This window comes from Octopus sinensis, linkage group LG6, assembly GCF_006345805.1.
Source record: "Octopus sinensis linkage group LG6, ASM634580v1, whole genome shotgun sequence".
NCBI classification, from domain to species: Eukaryota; Metazoa; Mollusca; class Cephalopoda; order Octopoda; family Octopodidae; genus Octopus; species Octopus sinensis.
Window position 1 is genome coordinate 35,427,675 of NC_043002.1, and position 19,443 is coordinate 35,447,117.

The 19,443-nt window shown below is 37.2% G+C and overlaps 1 protein-coding gene across 2 annotated transcripts in view; it reads right to left on the reverse strand.

The window, feature by feature from the left end:
• Positions 1-16,317: 16,317 nt before the first annotated feature.
• Positions 16,318-19,443, reverse strand: part of LOC115213158 (glutathione S-transferase kappa 1) — a 61,065-nt gene continuing 57,939 nt past the window's right edge. For both annotated transcript variants that reach the window (XM_029782095.2, XM_029782093.2), the window contains one exon: positions 16,318-16,400. In XM_029782095.2, the coding sequence (XP_029637955.1) occupies positions 16,368-16,400 (33 nt within the window). In that variant the 3' untranslated portion in view covers positions 16,318-16,367. The remainder of the gene's footprint in view (positions 16,401-19,443) is intronic.

The following is a 19,443-nucleotide window of genomic DNA, read 5'->3' on the forward strand; positions in this document are numbered from 1 at the left end:
TGGCTTTCCCCAAGGAATTTTATTTTTTCGTATATATTTCTAAATCTAATGTGATATTATTATCAGTGTTATTTTCAATAACCTGCAATATTGAAATGTTTACTAATATGATACAGAAATGTATTAAAAAAAATTTTTTTTAACATCTGCTAAAATAATATTTACCAAAATATATAGAAGTGGCTCATGAGCTAATATTTCGTAAAATCTGTGTGTTTGGCCTGTCTGCTTGTAGGTTTATCATTGTTCATTTGATAGCATAGTTTTTGCTTCAAACCTTACTCCATTTTCTTATGTTTTGTTTAGTCTACTTTCATTATTATTAGTGGCGGATTGGGAGAATGCTTAATGTCAGAAAAGTGCTTTGCAGTATATGCTATACATTCTGAGTTCAAATTCCACTGATGTCAACTTAACTCTTTCAGAGTTAATAAAATATAGTACCAGTCATATTCTGCCGTTGATGGTATTCACTATTCCTGCTCTCAAAATTGCTGGTTTATACCTCAATTAGAAATCTTTTTTTTTTTTATATTCATCCACTGATCTATATATTTATTCATAAATAAATGCATGTATAATTTTTGGAAATGATGAATCTCGAAGCAAATAAAGCTATAAATAATAGTGTGTAAATATTGGGTTAAAAAAACAGAATTGGATGAAAACAAAATGTCAAAGGCTCTCTGTGGGACTTGATCCCACATCTGTAAACATGACTGGAATTCAACCATTGACAGTTTCTTGATCCATTTTAGAAACTTAGCAATGAGAATTGTTTGTTGTTGACATCAAAAGAATTTAGAACCTTCGAGAATGTGAAACATGTTTATTTATAAATAGATACAAGTATAGCTATTCATAGATAGGGATATCTATGTATATAGGTATGTGTAATATCTCTCATATATATATGTCAAACACACATACACAGAGTGTGTGTTGTTGGTTTGCCAGGTGGCTGCATATAATCTCAATGCCCTTGGTGTTAAAACACCTGATAGCAGGTCATAGCCAAGTGAGACAACTTGCATCAACTTTTTTCACAGCGACAAACATTGATGTTTCATCATTATTGTGACTTGTTAATGCCATGTACCAAGCAAGAGATCTGCAGTGAGCTGTCTAACTGGCTATGACTATATGCTAAATGGTTTAAGAACCATCTGCTGGCATATCCCAACATGTCATGCCATGGACAAACAGAGAACAGGAATTAGAAGTAGCTTGAGGTACATAAAATTGAACACACACAAGGTGTGTATGTTAGTTTGTTGGGCAGCTTTTTTTTTTTTAAGTGTAAGAATATTTGTAATCTCAATGCCCTTCTTGTAAAAACACCTGAAAGCTAAGTAAGACAACTCTCATCAAATCTGGGGTTTTTTCACAGTGAAAGGCATCGATGTTTTGCCATTGTGATTTGTCAATGCCATGTACTGAGCAAGAGGTCTGCTGTGAGCTAACTGGCTATGATTATATGCTAAATGTTGTCATAGCTGGTTAGACAGCTCACAGCAGACCTTGATGGGTACACAGCTTTAACAAGTCACAACAATGATGAAACTTTGCTGTCTGTCACTGCGAAAAAGAAAAAAAGGATCTGATGTGAGATGTTTCACTTGGCTATGGCCTGCTTTCAGGTGCTTTTATGCCAAGGGTGTTGAGATTATATTCCTTACACTTAAAAGAACACAGCTGCCCGACAAACTAACAACACCCACACCTTGTGTATATCTGTTTGACTGTTTATATACATTCAGCTGCTTCTAGTTTATATTTTAATTTTTTTTTCTGACATGACATGTTGGGACATGCCAGTTAGACAGCTCACAGCAGACGTCTTGCTCAATACAGAACAATGACAAAACATCAATGTCTGTTGCTGCGGAAAAAGGGATCCGGTGACAGTTGTCTCACTTGGCTATGACCTGCTTTCAGATGTTTTTACACCAAGGGCATTGAGATTATATTCTCTTATGCCTAAAAAAAAAAATGCAGCTGCCCAACAAACTAACAACGCACACACCTCTTATATGTGTGTTTGACTTTGTTTATATACTTCAAGCTACTTGTAATTCGTATTTGAATATATATATATAAAGCTGTAAAATACTGATCTTCAATAAAAATGCCAGAAAAGTAAATTAGTTGAATTCTAGTGTAATTCAAGATATGTGAAATAATAATTAGTTATCACATTTTAAAAACATCTAGTCCTAATAGGGAATGGTAATTTAAAAATTTCTTATAAAACAAAAACCTTGAGATATTATATACTTACAATATAGAAATCTACTCTGACATTTGTTATTAAGCTTATGTAAATCTGATGCTTGTAGTTAAAATTACTGTTTAAAGATTTTTCATTAATTTTATGTGAATTTTTTGTGTTGAACTTATTTTTCCTGCTTACCTCTTGGTAAAAGTGTTTATAAAATGTTCATTGACTTTTGAAGTTTGACTAATTACACCGTTTTCATTTTGATTTTGAAATTTTTCTTTTCCGTTGAGATAACTTAGGAATGTACACATTCTTTCGTTGTGTAATTTTATATAGATTCTTTGTGTTTTGGTTTTTTTCGTGTCTTTTAGATTCAAAACAATTTTAGCAAATTTGATGCAATGTGTTTGAATTTCATTTCTAATTGCTAAAATTTTTACATGTTAATTTTTTTTAAATTTCACTTTTAAAATTATTTTCCAGGATAAATTCCTGTTTTATTATGGCATGTGCGTCAACCAGTGAGTTGAGCAGATGACAATTTTTCTGTTATCTTGGTAACATCATATTATCCAGTGACCAACACTATTTAGTTTTCATTCATTAACAACTTAATTTCTCCTTGAAATGTTTTTTAATGATTGATATAAACATTGTGAGGAAAATGTATTATTTTATTTTCATATATTTATTTTTGAAACCTTTATTTATTTTGTTATAAACTTAAATGTTCTTAGATGCCCCCCTTTTATTTAGATGCTATAGAGTTTTTACTTTTAAGTAAATCTTATTTTTTCAAAGCATTTTATATGAAAAAGAGACCCATAAACTAACTGGATTGTAAAGACATCACTTGGTGGCTTAGTCACCGAATAACCAACTCTAGACAGATCAGGATGGCAACTCAATAGAAGCTTATGTTAGTCTATTTGGCAAATACTAGACAACTCCAAGGATAATTAGGTTTTATTAGGCATCACTATACAAGCCAAAGTAGTGATGAATTGCTATAGAGTTGTACAATACCGTACGAGTGAGTGAGAGATTTATCATATTAAAAAAAATCATTGAAGTTAATTTCTTAGAGATGCCATCCACATGAAAAACAATAGTTAATTTAGTGTTAGATATGTATAATGTATCATGCATTAAAATCCTAATTGGAAATATTTATGCAGTGGTGGTTTTGTGGAATAATACAACTGGAATATTGTTACATATATGTGACAATAAGTAAGCTGTGAAATCTATGCTCTGTTTTGGAAGTCTTACAAAGATTAATATATGACAAGAGCTAAGTCTATTTTGGCAAACACCAGAAACAACTTCAAACTTTTATGAAGGGCTACAAGCCATAGCTGCTTGTCAGGCACTCCATTTGATTTAACCCAGTTCATCTCTGTATAAATATTCCTTTAAAAAAAATTCTATCTGTTATTAGGACATTTTTCCACTTGAGATTTTTATCTTAGTTTAGAGTTCTTTAAGTATTCTATACATAGATTAAATATCAGCAGCTTATAAAGTGCTAAATAGCAAGAATAACACAACGAACCTGATAGAGAAAATAAGCATCTATTTAGTATATTATTGATTATAAATACAAACCTATTTACCTCATACAGGTTTTATATTCTATTAGGAAATGCAAAATGAAAAATAAATAGTGGGGGAATGGTATGCATAAGACAATTTAATTAAATCAACTCATTTAATGTGGTTTGAAAGTTTCTGCAATCTCCAGTATGGTTATTGAAAAAATTTTAAGAATATTTAAGTTACTGTTGGTCATTGGGATAAATAAACGCCATTATAAACGGGTTTCTGTCCTCAGCCAGGGAAGTTGAACAGAGCTCATTATTTGATCTGATTTTATTCAGAATAAATTATAAAGAAAGAGATATACAGAAAATCATATATTTTGATACAGAATTTTATCCCAAATTGTTATGTATTTATTTTCATCCCAATTTTGTCTTTACTTTAAAAATAAAGTGATAAGAAAAAAAAATTTTGTTTTGTTTTAAGTATTTGGAATCCAAGAGATTTAACTGAAATCTATTTTCAAAGATAATTTCTGTCATCATGCATTCATTTTAACATTCACTTTATTTTGCTTGCATGGGTCTAACAGAATTCCTCGTGGCAGATTTTTCTCTGGCCAGGTCTTCCAGCCATAGCTCTCATCTGTTTCTACAGAAGATTGGAAATGACGCTATTTGTATGACTGACTCATTTACAACTACTGCATGATGTGAAGGCAAGGTGATACATACACACACACACATACAATGTCTGATCAGTAAGTATCCAGACTGTTACCATAGTAATGCAGAGTGAAGCTGCTTGGAAAAAATTCATCTTGAACTCTGCCATGCATGCACACTAAGTTTTAACATTCTAACTCACTTCACTGTTTACAGGAATGTGTATAGCATGTGGTTGCTGCATTAACCATGACAGAAAGTTGAACAGGGAAGCTGCATCAAATTTTGCCAAAAGCTTAGAGATACTAACTCAGAGGCCTATGCAAAGTTGCAGAAAGTGTATGAGCCCGAAAAATGTCGATATTGACAACTATTCTGGGATATCTGTAACCAGCAGAACTGAGAAAAACATTTCAGATATGCAAGCAGCTGTAAAGAGAAATTTTCAAATCACCGTGTATGAATTATCAGAGTATGTGTAGATTAGTTACGGTTCAGTTCTGTACATTATCACTGGAGATTTGGGTATGAGACACATGCCTGGCAAGTTTATGCCAAAACTGCTTTTAGCTGACCAAAAACACAATCGGGTTTCAGTTGCATAAGATCTGGATTGTGTTGAGAATGATGTAAACTCTGTAGGCTTCAGAGCAGGTATCACCAACATTTTGGCAAAGTTTGACGCAGATTGTCAGTCATGGTCAATGTGACGATCACATGCTACATATTTTCATTTCAAGCATAACTGCAAACAGTGGAAGTGAGCTAGAATGTTGAAACTTACTGTGTATGCACAGTAGAGTTAATGAATGGTCAATCTGTGCCAAGTGGCTTCATTCTGCATGCTTTAGCTTCATCACTATGGCAGCAGTCTGGAAGATTATCCATCATCCCACGTATATACAGTATATAAATACATCCACACCTCCCACACTCTCAGGGTGGGCACCCTCAACGTTGGCACATTGAAAGGTAGGTCTGGCGAGATAGTCGAGATGCTTGAACGGAGACGTGTTGATGTATGTTGTATGCAAGAAATAAGGTGGAGAGGAGGATCTGCTAGGGTCCTCACAGGCAAGGAACACAGGTACAAGATTTTCTGGGCAGGGAACACTGACGGGGTTGGTGGCGTGGGTATACTTATCGCTGAGAAATGGATAGATAGAGTAATTGAGGTAATCAGAGTAAGTGACAGAATACTTAAGATTAGAATAGTGCTTCATAATAGATTAGCAACCATTATATCGGCCTATGCCCCTCAGCCAGGGCTACCCGATGGACAGAAAGACAGTTTCTATGACACCCTACTGCAGACCACCTCATCGACGAACGACAGGGACCTTCTCTTTGTGGCTGGTGATTTCAATGGGCATGTTGGACGACATGCTGGGGGCTTCCATGGCGTACATGGAGGCTACGGTTATGGTTCCCGCAACGAGGAGGGAACCAGGCTGCTGGAGTTCTGCGATGCGAATAGTCTTATGGTCTGCAACACTAACTTCAGGAAACCAACAAGCCACCTGGTCACCTACCGATCGGGCCGGCATACTAGCCAAATCGACTACATCCTTGCCAGAAAAAGGGAAAGATGGCTGCTTAAAAATGCCAAAACCTTCCCAGGCGAAGAATGCACCCCACAACATAGACTGGTAGTTAGTGACTTTAGGATCAGGACTAAGAGGGCGACTAGAAGACGACCAACACGGAGAAGAAGGGTCTGGGAGCTTAAAGCCCCTGCGAATGGACAGAGATTTAGAGATATGTTACTTGAAGCCTTTGACGAAGTGGAAGGGGGTATAGCTACACATGGGGTAGAAGACAACTGGACGTTTCTGAGGGACAACCTGCTGAAAGCCGCTGACCAGATCTGTGGCTGGTGCAAAGTCCCCTTAAGACCCAAAATAACGTGGTGGTGGAACAATATTGTTGACAGGGCTATTAGACAAAAGAAACAGGCTTGGAAGGCCTGGAAGAACGGTGGTAGCAGGGAAGGGTATCAGACTGCCAGAAGGGAAGCTAGGAGACAGGTCTATCTAGCCAGAGGGGAAGCAGATAAGAGAAAATTTGCCAATGTCCTGCGCCGTGAGGATGAAAGACTTGAGGTATTTCGTGTTGCAAGACAGTGTGTGAGAGAGAATCGTGATGTGGTAGGAGAGAAATGTGTTCGCATGGAGGATGGTTCACTTGCGCTAAATGAGGATGCAAAGAGAGAAGCTTGGAGACGCCACTATGAAAGGTTACTGAATGAGGAAAATGAATGGGATAAAGAGAGTCTGCCGAATGTTGACTCTACAGAGGGACCAGCTATCCGAGTTGATAGTTCCGTGGTAGCTAAGGCAATTAGAAGCATGAAGACAGGGAAAGCCCCAGGCCCATCAGGAATTACTGCAGAGATGCTCAAAATATCTGGCAGTGTCGGCTATAACCTAGTCACCCGTATAGTCAACCAGGTGATACACGAAGGAGTCATACCCAATGACTGGTGCAGCAGCATACTAGTCAACTGCTACAAAGGTAAAGGTGATGCCCTAGATACAAATAATTACAGAGGTATCAAGCTGTTGGATCAAGTAATGAAGGTTACGGAGAGGGTCATAGCCCAACTAATTAGAGAGAGAGTTAGTTTAGATGAGATGCAGTTTGGGTTCGTGCCAGGGAAAAGTACCACTGATGCTATATTCCTGGTAAGGCAGCTGCAGGAGAAATACCTAGCCAAAGATAAGCCCCTGTACCTGGCTTTCGTTGACATGGAGAAAGCTTTTGATAGGGTCCCCCGATCCCTTATCTGGTGGTCAATGAGGAAACTAGGGATAGATGAATGGCTGGTGAGGACTGTGCAAGCCATGTACAGAGATGCCGTAAGTAAGGTTAGGGTTGGCAACATGTACACAGAAGAATTCAAAGTAGAGGTTGGGGTCCACCAGGGTTCAGTACTCAGCCCCCTCCTATTTATCATAGTACTCCAGGCAATTACGGAGGAATTCAAGACAGGCTGTCCCTGGGAGCTCCTCTACGCTGACGACCTTGCTCTTATTGCTGAGTCACTATCAGAACTGGAGGAGAAGTTCCAGGTGTGGAAGGAGGGTTTAGAATCAAGGGGCCTTAGAGTCAACCTAGCTAAAACCAAAGTACTAATAAGTAGAAAGGTAGACAATCCACAAATATCTTCAGGAAGATGGCCCTGCTCGATCTGTAGAAAAGGTGTAGGTAGAAACTCTATAAGATGTACCCAGTGTAAGCTATGGACACATAAGAGGTGCAGCAATGTCAAAGGTAGGCTAACTGGGAAGATAGTTTTTGTATGTGGCAGATGCTCGGGAGCATTAACCTCCGAAAATCTGCAGAAAACAACTTCCGTCACTTTCCAGGGGGAAAAACTAGAAGTAGTTGATAGCTTCCGTTATCTAGGTGACCAAGTCAGTAGTGGGGGTGGGTGCGCTGAAAGTGTAACTGCTAGAATAAGAATAGCCTGGGCAAAGTTTAGGGAGCTCTTACCTCTGCTGGTGACTAAAGGCCTCTCGCTCAGAGTAAAAGGCAGACTGTATGATGCGTGTGTACGAACAGCCATGCTACATGGCAGCGAAACATGGGCTGTGACTGCTGAGGACATGCGTAAGCTCGTGAGGAATGAAGCCAGTATGCTCCGATGGATGTGTAATGTCAAACTACTAATGGACAAATATAAAATACAGAAAGATAAAAATAAAATATGTGTCCGACTAAAAAGATTTTATCAGATGATTAAAATCTTAAAAAAAATTTTTTTTTAATATTTGAAAAAGTCTTTAACTTCCATCATACAAGTACGTCCAAAAGTTCATAAGTAAGCAGACTTCCCAAGGTCAAATTCATATATATATATATAGGTATGTCGCATTTTGTATTTTATATATATATGTATATGTGTTTCAATGTGAGTTAGATGTTGAGCGTGACCAAATAAGGGATAGTACCTATCCAATATACTGCTGGCAGTGTACCCAAATATTCATATGCAAGTGCTAGTTATTGCGTGGCAATCTCACAATTGAGTGTTATATATGGGCAGGGGTAAAAAGTGGTTTACCCTTGATTTATAAGCAAATATCCTCTCCACTTTCTCATTTGCTGTATATATATTAGGGAGTATAACTCCAAACTTACAGGGAAAAATTCATTTTAGTAATAAATCAAATTTCACAATTTAAATATATAATATATAAATTAGAGAAAAAACCACTATTATGCAATTCAATGATAGACATAAACCAAATCATAAATGAAAAATAAAATATATTTTTATAAAACATATAACTAGATCACAAAAAGTATAAAAATGAAAAATCAATATATAATAAGTAAAAAAAACTACGTGTTTCATGGCTATACTTAAATTCGAATTACAGTTAGATTTAAATTTAATCGAAAATCAATTCAATTTAAAATTATAGTCACTCTTCAGGTTAACAATAATAGTTAAATAAGCAAATAGAGTTAAACAATATTTATTAAAAAATAAAATAATGATCTTTCTTATAGAAGAAACTCCATTAGCTAAATTTGAAACTTAAAACATTAGGATCAATTGCCTACAATACATTTATTATGTTAAATATTTATGGTAAAAAATAGATTAAATAAATAGAAAAATGTATTTATCTGTGAAGATATAATTTAGCTTAATAAAAAATATTAATTAATATTAGAGTATAACTAGGGTAAAGATATTCTAGTTTATTCATCATCATCATCATCATTTAGCGTCCGCTTTCCATGCTAGCATGGGTGAACTGTCCAACCCATGCTAGCATGGAAAGCGGACGCTAAATGGTGATAATGATGATGAATAAACTAGAATATCTTTAACCTAGTTACACTCTAATATTTAATTACCAAACTATTTTACAAAACAACCACTCTTAATATATTTAATTCACATATAGTCATTATAAAATAATAAATATAAAATAAGTATCTAAGTTCTAATCAACAAATATAGTAATTAAAAATCCATATTTTTTCTATCAATAAACATATAAACAATAAATAAATTAGTCCATTATTGCTTACATAAATATTATACATATCTTTGGAAAATATTTATGAAATAAAAAATAACAATTGAAAAATTCCAAAGTAAAAATGTATAACTTATCTTTATAAAATACTTATTATTACTATTATTATTAAATGTACCAATACTAGAAATATAATAGGAACTTTTAGTTAGATTAAAACATTTTTATGATCTAGATCCCAAAGTGACTAACTAATATTTTAAAATTTACGTTCAGATATAATAACTAAATAAATGTACATATCTAAATTATCATTAACAAATAAAAAAAATTATAAATTCATATTTAACAATGAATTCAAGACAGGATGCCCCTGGGAGCTCCCCTATGCTGACGACCTTGTTCTAATTGCTGAGTCACTATCAGATCTAGAAGAGAAGATTCAGGTGTGGAAACAAGGATTAGAATCAACCTAGCTAAAACCAAAGTTCTAATAAGTAGGAAGGCAGGCAAACCACAAATCCCTTCAGGTAGATGGCCCTGCTCGATCTGTAGAAAAGGTGTAGGTAGAAACTATAAGATGTACCCAGTGTAAGCTATGGATATATAAGAGGTGCAGCAATATCAAAAGAAGGCTAACTGAGAAGATAGTTTTTCTATGTGGTAGATGCTCAGTAGCAATAAACTCTGAAAAATGTGCAGAGAACAACTTACACCACATTCTAAGGAGAAAAACTAGAAGTAGTTGATAGCTTCCGTTACCTAGGTGACCAAGTCAGTAGCGGGGAAGGTGCAATGAAATAACCTGGGCAAAGTTCAGAGAGCTCTTACCTCTGCTGGTGACAAAGGGCCTCTCGCTCAGAGTAAAAGGTAGACTGTATGACGCTTGTGTATGAACAGCCATGCTACATGGCAGTGAAACATGGGCCATGGCTGCTGAAGACATGCATAAGCTAGCAAGGAATGAAGCTAGTATGCTCTGATGGATGTGTAATGTCAGTGTACTTACTCGACAAAGTCTAAGTATCTTGAGAGAAAAGATGGACCTAAGAAGCATCAGATGTGGTGTGCAAGAGAGACGACTGCACTGGTATGGTTATGTGGCAAGAATGGATGAGGATAGCTGTGTGAAAAAGTGCCACACCCTAGTGGTTGAGGGAACCCATGGAACTGGGATGAGGTGGTGAAGCATGGCCTTTGAACATTAGGCCTCACTGAGGCAATGACTAGTGACTGAAACCTTTGGAAATATGCTGTGCTTGAGAAGACCTGGCAAGCCAGGTGAGATCATAACCTCGTGGCCTATGCCAGGAGTGTAACCAGCCCATTTATGTGTACCTTTCCTTCATTGGACACCAAACTCTGCTTGCGAAGACCTGTTGAGGCAAGTGAAATCGAAATCAAATTTGATGACTGGCATCCGTGCTAGTGGAGCCCTAAGAGCACCATCTGAGCCTGATCGTTGCCAGAGCAGCTAACTGGCTTCAGTGCCAGTGGTACATAAAAAGCATAATCATTTCCAGCATTGCCGTTCTGGCACTTGTACCGGTGGCATGTGAAAAACAACATTTGAGTGTGGCTGTTGCCAGTACCGCCTGACTGGTACCCGTGCCAGGGACATGTAAAAGCACCCACTACACTCTCAGAGTGGTTGGCGTTAGGAAGGGCATCCAGCTGTAGAAACTCGGCCAGATCAAGATTGGAGCCTGGTGCAGCCATCTGGTTCGCCAGCCCTCCGTCAAATCGTCCAACCCATGCTAGCATGGAAAGCGGATGTTAAATGATGATGATGATGATATACATATATATATATATATATGTACATATACATATATACACACACATATATATATACATATGTATATATATATATGTATATATCTATATGTTTATATACATATATGTATGTATATATTTATGTATATTTTATTTTTTTTTATTTTTTACTTGTTTCAGTCATTAGACTGTGGTCATGCTGGGGCACCACCTTAATGGGGCACCACCTTAATATATATATGGATAGATAAATATAAGTATATATTGTTACAAATTTGGGTTTATAATATTATAAATGATACTATTTACATAGGATTAGTAAAGCGTAAAATAGTAAATGTCCTGATAACCTGGAATACTTATTATTTCCTAAGTTTTATTCCCAACTTTTGTCATCGTTAACAACCTTCGAAAGAAGGTCCGGATCAACTTCCAACTGTTCTTTCAGTTCACCACATGCATTCAGTCGTGCCTGCTTTTGATCTTCCGTGAAGAACAAATTTTGCTGCAACTCTTTTCATTCGCGTTTCCTCACCCAAAAATTCATTGGTTGGAGCTTCCAGGGCACACCATTCATATCAGCATGTTCATCAATGAATTTTCATATTTTCATTTAGTAGGTCAATGAGTGCCCTGTATGAGGTTGGTCTTCAAATGACAAGTGGCCATTCATAAAGTGTGAAAACCACTCATAAACTAGTGTTTTGCTGATGGTAGTGTCCTTGTAAGTTGTTCAAAGCATGACAACTGTTTCAGCTGTCATTTTTCCCAGCAGAAAACAGAATTTCATGGAATCACACTATTACTTCATTTCAGCCATTGCAAAAGTTGATGAACAGCAGAGAAGCACAGTAAAATAAAGAGACAATTACATGGCAGTACAACTTCACTTGATGTTGCTGGTTGGCAGATTGATGCCTGAGGGTCACATCAAGTGGCTTCTAGTGGCAGAAGTCTGAACTACAACGGGCTTGTTCCACAGAAAACGTTTCTGGCCACTTTTGGTACCACCTTGTATATATATATATATATATATATATATATATATATGGGCAGACAGAAACAAAATGCAACTGAATGAGGGAAAATTTGAGCTGATGCATTTTGGAAGAAATTCCTCACTAAAACAACCATACTCTCTTCCTTCAGGGGAACCGCTCACAGCCTCTAACAATATCAGAGACCTGGGTGTAATTGTTGATGACGATCTCAGTTGGAGTGCACACATCAACAAGAAGGTCGATACAGCTCGTAGGATGAGTTCCTGGATCTTAAGAACTTTCCGGTCCAGAGAACAAGGAGTCATCATACCACTTTTTTCATCCTTTGTACGGCCACACCTTGAATACTGCTGCCCACTGTGGTCTCCTCACACAAGACAAAACATCTCCAGAATTGAGTCACCCCAGAGGGCTCTCACTAAACAAATTGAAGGCATGGCTGCTCTCGATTATTGGGATCGCCTTAAAGCCTTGAAACTTTACTCCCTCCAGCGTCGCCGTGAGCGGTACATCATTTGTACGATGTGGAAAATATACCGCCAACTTTGCCCAAACGACCTAAACATTAGCTTCAAGGTTCATCCGAGACTTGGACCACGGGCTATACGTCCCCTGCCAAATTCAAGATCACAACATACATGTACACTGCAACATAATTTCTTTTCCTCAACAGGCCCTGCCCTATTTAACATTGTCCCGAGGGAGATCAAAGAGGAAAAGGATCCCATCAACTTCAAACAGAGTCTGGATAGATTCCTTCAAAGAATACCAGATAAGCCACCCATAATTGGATACAACTCACCCAACAAGAACTCACTACTTGAACAAAACTGGATACAACTCACCCAACAAGAACTCACTACTTGAACAAAACTTGACTTAAACAGGATTCGAATAATCCTATCAGGTGGTGCTATTAAGTTAGACATGGCCTGGACCAATCTCTGGTCGAAACATATCTAAGTTTTATCTAAGTTTTATATATATTCTCCTATGAACTCTCTACATTTAGTAGCCTTCCATAGTGGCACTTCCTGGCCTCTTTCTTTACAGAATCACTAACTGCAAATGAACCATCATCCATGAGCAGAACAATGGTGAACTTCCTTTCTGCTTCTCCCCTAGCTAAATTTATCTGTCACGTAGCTACCTGATATAGTTTCTGTTACCACCACTCTTCCAATAATATATGTACATATATATACACACAGAAGCAGAAAGGAAGTTCACCATTGTTCTGCTCATGGATGGTGGTTCATTTGCAGTTAGTGATTCTGCAAAGAAAGAGGCCTGGAAGTGTCACTATGGAAGGCTACTAAATGTAGAGAGTTCATAGGAGAATATATATATATATATATATAAGAAAGTTTGCCTAATGTGGACCCCAACAGTGGGGCCATCTATCTGAATCAACACTGGCCTGATACATAAAGCAATTAAATATATGAATGCAGGGAAAGTCTTCTCCATTACTGAGATGCTTAAAATACCCAGCTGAATGGGGTATGGTCTAGTCACCCATATAGTTAATCAGGTTGTCCACAAAGAAGTCATACCCAATGAGTAGTATAACAACATAATAATCAACTGCTACAAAGGCATAATGCCATAGAAATAATTACAGAGGCTGAACCTAATCATGAAAGTCAGATAGTATCATAGCTCAACTATTTAGGAATAGAGTTATTCCAGATGAGATGCGTTTTGGCTTTGTGTCAGGAAGAAGCACTACTGATGTCATCTTTTTGGTGAGGCAACTGCAAGAGAAGTTTATAGCCAAAAATAAACCTCTGTGCATGGCCTTTGTTGACATGGAGGAAGCCTTTGACAGAGTATCCTTCTCCTTATCTGGTGGTCAATGTGAGACTAGGGATAGATGAGTACCTGTTGAGAGATGTACAAGGATGTTCTTGTTCATCATAGTCCTCCAGGCTGTAACAGGAATTTTAGACTGGTTGCTCTTGAGAGCTTCTCTATGCTGAAGACCTTGTTCTTATGACTGAATCACTACCAGAACTAGAGAAGAAATTTCAGGTGTGGAATCAAGATCTGGAACCAGAGCCTTAAAGTTAATTTAGCAAAGAACAAAGTTGTAGTAAGTAGAAAAATAGACAAATCACTCATCTCTTCAGGGAGATGGCCCTGCTTGGTATATAGAAAAAAGTATTGGTAGAAACTCCATATGGTGTATCCAGAGTAAGCTATGAACACATTAGATCTGCAGTGGTATCACAGGAAGGTTAACAGAGAAAGTAGTTTTTTTTTTTTTGTGGCAGATGTGCAGGTACAATAAACACTAAGAATGTACAGAGAATAGACTCCCTCAAATGTCAAGGGGTGTCCTTAGCTGTAGTTGATAGTTTCTGTTATGTAGGTAACCAAGTTAGTGGTGGAGGAGGAAGTTCTGAAAGCATAGTTGCTAGAATAAGAGTAGTCTGGTCAAAGTTCAGAGAGCTACTACCTTTGTAGGTAGCAAAGGGCCTCTCACTCAAAGTGAAAGGCAGATTGTATGATGCCTGTGTATGAACAGTTATGCTACATGGCAGTGAAACATAGGCTGTGACTACAGAGGACTTGTGAAAGCTTGAAAGAAATGAATTCAGCATGCTAGTGTGCATATACCACTGAGTGTAAATGATTTAAGAGAAAACTGGTTATAAGAAGCATCAGTTGTATTGTGCAAGAGAGTTTAGAGATAAGGATAACTGCATAAAGAAGTGCTGATTTCTAATTGTGGAGGTAATCTGTTGAATGGGGTAGACCCCAGGAAGACATGGGACAAAGTGGTGAAAAATGATCTTCAGATGTTGAACTTCACAGAGGAGATGACAAGGGTCTGAAGCAAACAATTTGTTGTGCTTGAGAAGACATGTCAAGCTAAGTAAAATCATGGCCATTCATACATACAGACATGTCCTTTTTGGCCATACTCCTACCTCCCCTGGCACACACACATAATTTGGTCCTCTGGCAAAACACCTTCACCACCCACTAGATCCCCACTCTCCCTCACACACCTCTACATATCCACATATATCCACCTCCCAGCCACTCCAATTCCTCTCATCATCACTTGCTATCTCTATCTCCCTTCACACTCTTATGGAATATCTCCTCTATTTCCTCTATACTACTTATATCCCCCTCCACTGTTCCCTGTGAGAAGGCCCTCTCTCCTACTCTGACTTTTCTCTATCTTTCTCTCTAACTCTCTCCTTCCTTGTCCAGCTGGGGTAACCAAAGTATCTCCTCTGTAGTAAGACAGCTATCCCTGTCCCTCTATCATACTCCAGCCTCTTGCCTAGCACATGGCCACTTCTCTTGGTTCCTCTCCCTCTCTCTCTCTCAGCTGATTGGTCCTTGTCTTGCAAGCTACTTGACCACTATGCGAATGCTAGTGTCAGTGGTTGACATTAGGAAACTATGCCAAAAGAGACAACTGGAGCCTAGTCAAGCCCTCTGGTTTGTCAGCACTTGTCAAACAGTTTAACCCACGCCAACATGGAAAATAGATGTTAAGTGATGATGATGACACACTCAAGATAAAATACTTAATACACAGCGCTTTCTCTGTTTCTCTCTCTGCTTAGTTTTATAGTAGTGAGTAGTGTCTTGTTTTGGCATGGTCATTTACAGGTGAGTGGAATTGACCATTTGAGAGTTAAGCATCTTGACCAGCCGTAGAATATAGTGATGATGAAGTGATATGAACTATTGCTCCAGATGGTAATCCAACGTCTCTAAACTAGGCCAGTCACTTTGTTTTCCTTTTTAGGGAAAAGATAAAAAAGAATGTTATATTTGGGGGTGGTCATATTTTGCCAATTAAACACATGCACTATATATTTGGTCTTCATTTCAGCTTTATTATTATTATTATTATAGTTTCTTTGTCAAAGTTCTTTTGTCAAAGTTCTTTTGTCACAGATCCTGTGACCCAAGACAAATACATAAACATAATAAAAAGTAAAGTTTTATAAAAATCTAATTTTTTTTGCCATCTGTTTAACAAAATGTCATAAGATATGACCTACACAAATATTCAGATTTGGTAGGTGAAGTAGGTGTCTGTCTGAAATTACATATCAATTGATTGCTCTCATTTTTTTCTTTTAAAAGAATATTGACATAAAGAAGATTCTTAAATTTCACAGTTTACTTTGATTTACAGCTGGATAAGGACCATTCCAGTGTTCATCTGTAATAAAAAAAAAACACAATTCATTAAAAAAAGAAACAATTACATATAGGAATTTTTTGACTACTAGGCTTACTTTTATTTTATGTATTTTATGTCTACTTCTATAATACTCTGCTACACTAAAGCTACTAGCTCCTATCTAAACTCACCTCAACATAATTTTCCTCTTCTTGTCACTTTATTTTATCGTATATTCCCTATTGCACAAACATTTTTACTCCAATCTCCTTAAACTTTGCCTTCTCAGTTCACAGTTAAAATTTATGTAGTTATGTGCAGACTCTACCTTTTAAATTAAAATATATACATTCCATTTTTCTGTCATTCACTTCTCACCTGGGTATCAGCAACAAAATCTCCCATTTCGACTTTCTATATGGCTCCTTGAACTTCAACAACTCTTCAATCACATCCTCTTCCTGCAGCAAAACTAAATATCTCACTTCACCCCTCTCTGAAATCATCATCCTACTATTCTTAGCTCTCCCATAACTACACTGACATGATGCCAGAAGAGAATTTGAATATTTCAACCCTAAACCATCTGTATCAACTAGTCTCATTCCTACATGTATCTCTGACTAACACACACACCAAACATCCACTTTCACATCTCCAAATCTAGTTTTTATCAAGCAAATCACTCTGCATCTATCACATTGTCCAACAATTGGCTCATGTATATTCACCAAATATCTATGTACTACATGATATCTACTTCCTAGACCTTATGCTACTTCAAGCCAGCAGAATGTAACTTTGCCAGTTCCATGCTATCCCTGGCAGCACATGTGCTTCATCCCTAAACTATCAAAAACAGCTAAGTAGGTAAGTGAAATAATCCTCTTAAGCATATCTTTCCACATCCCATACAATCAAAACTCATAGCTTTAAGTCCTCCAAGTGGTTCAGTTATAACTTCACTATAGTAGTTTAGATAACGATTATAGCCTACAGTACTTAAGGAAAATCTATAACACAGGGTGGTTTTTACTCAGTATTGCAACTCCTGCAAGACCAGATGTGAAATGTCAAAGATAACTCTGTGTTTCACAGCCTGCTAATTATCTTGCCTTCCAAACTGTGGCTAATCTTTCGGTTCCTTATCAAAAGTTTCTACCAGTCTGCCAACTGATGCCTCTTCTGCTCAATTTTTCTTTCAAAACATTTACACTTTGTTGTACATGTACACTGACACTGATAGTGTGGCTCTTTCAAATATAGCCAATAAACACAATGCCTTTTGCATCTCAAAAAACTGAGACCATCACCTTTCCTGCAAATGAAACAACCTTAGCCTTCTTTGGAGCAGATGAGGAAGGTGTTTATGTTACATGGATTGTCTCTTTGTCTCTGGCTCAAAGTGATGAACCCAACACTCATCTTGCAAGGAAACCAGCTGGATCTGCCTCAGACAATGCCAGTTTCCCTGTGATGTGATCAGCCTTGTGTACTTTTGATCAGTTATCAGATGTGGCACCCACTGAGCAGAAACCTTCATCAGGTCATGGTCATTGTGTACAATATTCTCAACTCTCTCATGGGACATGCTAATAGCATTGGCTATTTGATTTATAGTCAATCACCTATCATTCATCACCATGTGGTGAACATAATCAATGTTTTCTCTGCTGATGGCTGTTGCAGGACGTCCAGACCTAGGCGTCATCAAGGCTCATCCTTCCCTTCTCAAATTCAGCTACCCACTTTTGCACTGTTGATAAAGCTAGAGCATCATCCCCTAATGTAGCATCCATGTCAATATGAATGTCCTTGGGGGCTAAATCCATTTTCTGCAGGTACTTGATAACACCATGATGCCAAATTTTGTCAATTTTCAAGAGAAGTCATTACTAGTTATTTTTGAAGTCTTCTTTGAACAGTCATATGTCAGTTTACCTGGAAAGAAACAATACAGTTATTAATAAGAAGAGTTGAAATTAATGCATGCAGAATTTCACAGTTCTAGCATCCTTCATATTCAGCCTATGAACTTTTCAGCCCACCCTCATGCTACCTCTAAGGATCTTCTTGGACATTTGAGGAAATATATTTCCTGCACATTCTTAGTATTTATTATACTTGCACATCTTCTACACACACAGAGACTACTTTCTCTATTAACCTCCCTATGATTCCACTGCACCTCTTATGTGTTCATAGCTTGCACTGGGTATATCAAATGGAATTTCTACCTACACTAGGACTATTCACATTGGATCTCCACCACTCTGTCTGAAAAGTGTTCACCCCTATCAAAATACTTAGTCAAGTAGCTTTTGCTCAGTTGCATAATGAGGTCAAAGTGGTAATCGTCCTGGTGTTTAAAACATTTCAGATGATAATCTTTTGAAGTGCATGACCATAATATAATACAGACACAATAGAGATTGACGTCAAATTTACTTAGCAATCATCTGCATATCTGTGTTGCTTGAAAAGTATTTAATTATGCATGCCCACACTATACTACTTCTCAAGTAAAACTGACACAGGACATGATTAAACTCCAAAGAGAATGCTGGCATGGTAAAAAAATGTTACAAATAACCCACACACATGCGCACGCACACACACACACACACCACACACACACACACATTGACATGATAATATGCTCCAAGCTGATGTTGTAAAGGCCAAATGTCAACAGAAAATGTTAAAACAATGAAGGATATGAGGATGGAAGGCAGAATCAGGGAAATTGAGATGTATATTAAGGCCATGTGGACAGATGTGTCTAGGTTGAAGATTAGTTGTCTTTTTGTGTGTATGTATATCCCATTAGGATCAAAATGTTAGAGAACACCACAAGGAGGTGGTCAGAGGAATGGCTACCAGTGTTGAGCTAAAGGCTCAAAGCTTGGGCATTATTACTAACATCTAGCATCAGCTATGTGTTTACAGTATGATTATAATATCATGTGTTGTTTTCACATACATTCTGCATAATACAGTTCACAATTAGCATACAAGCAGTTCTACTAATTTACTGTCATATTTTGATTATTTTGGATTTGTTTTTGTTAGTAAAGTATTA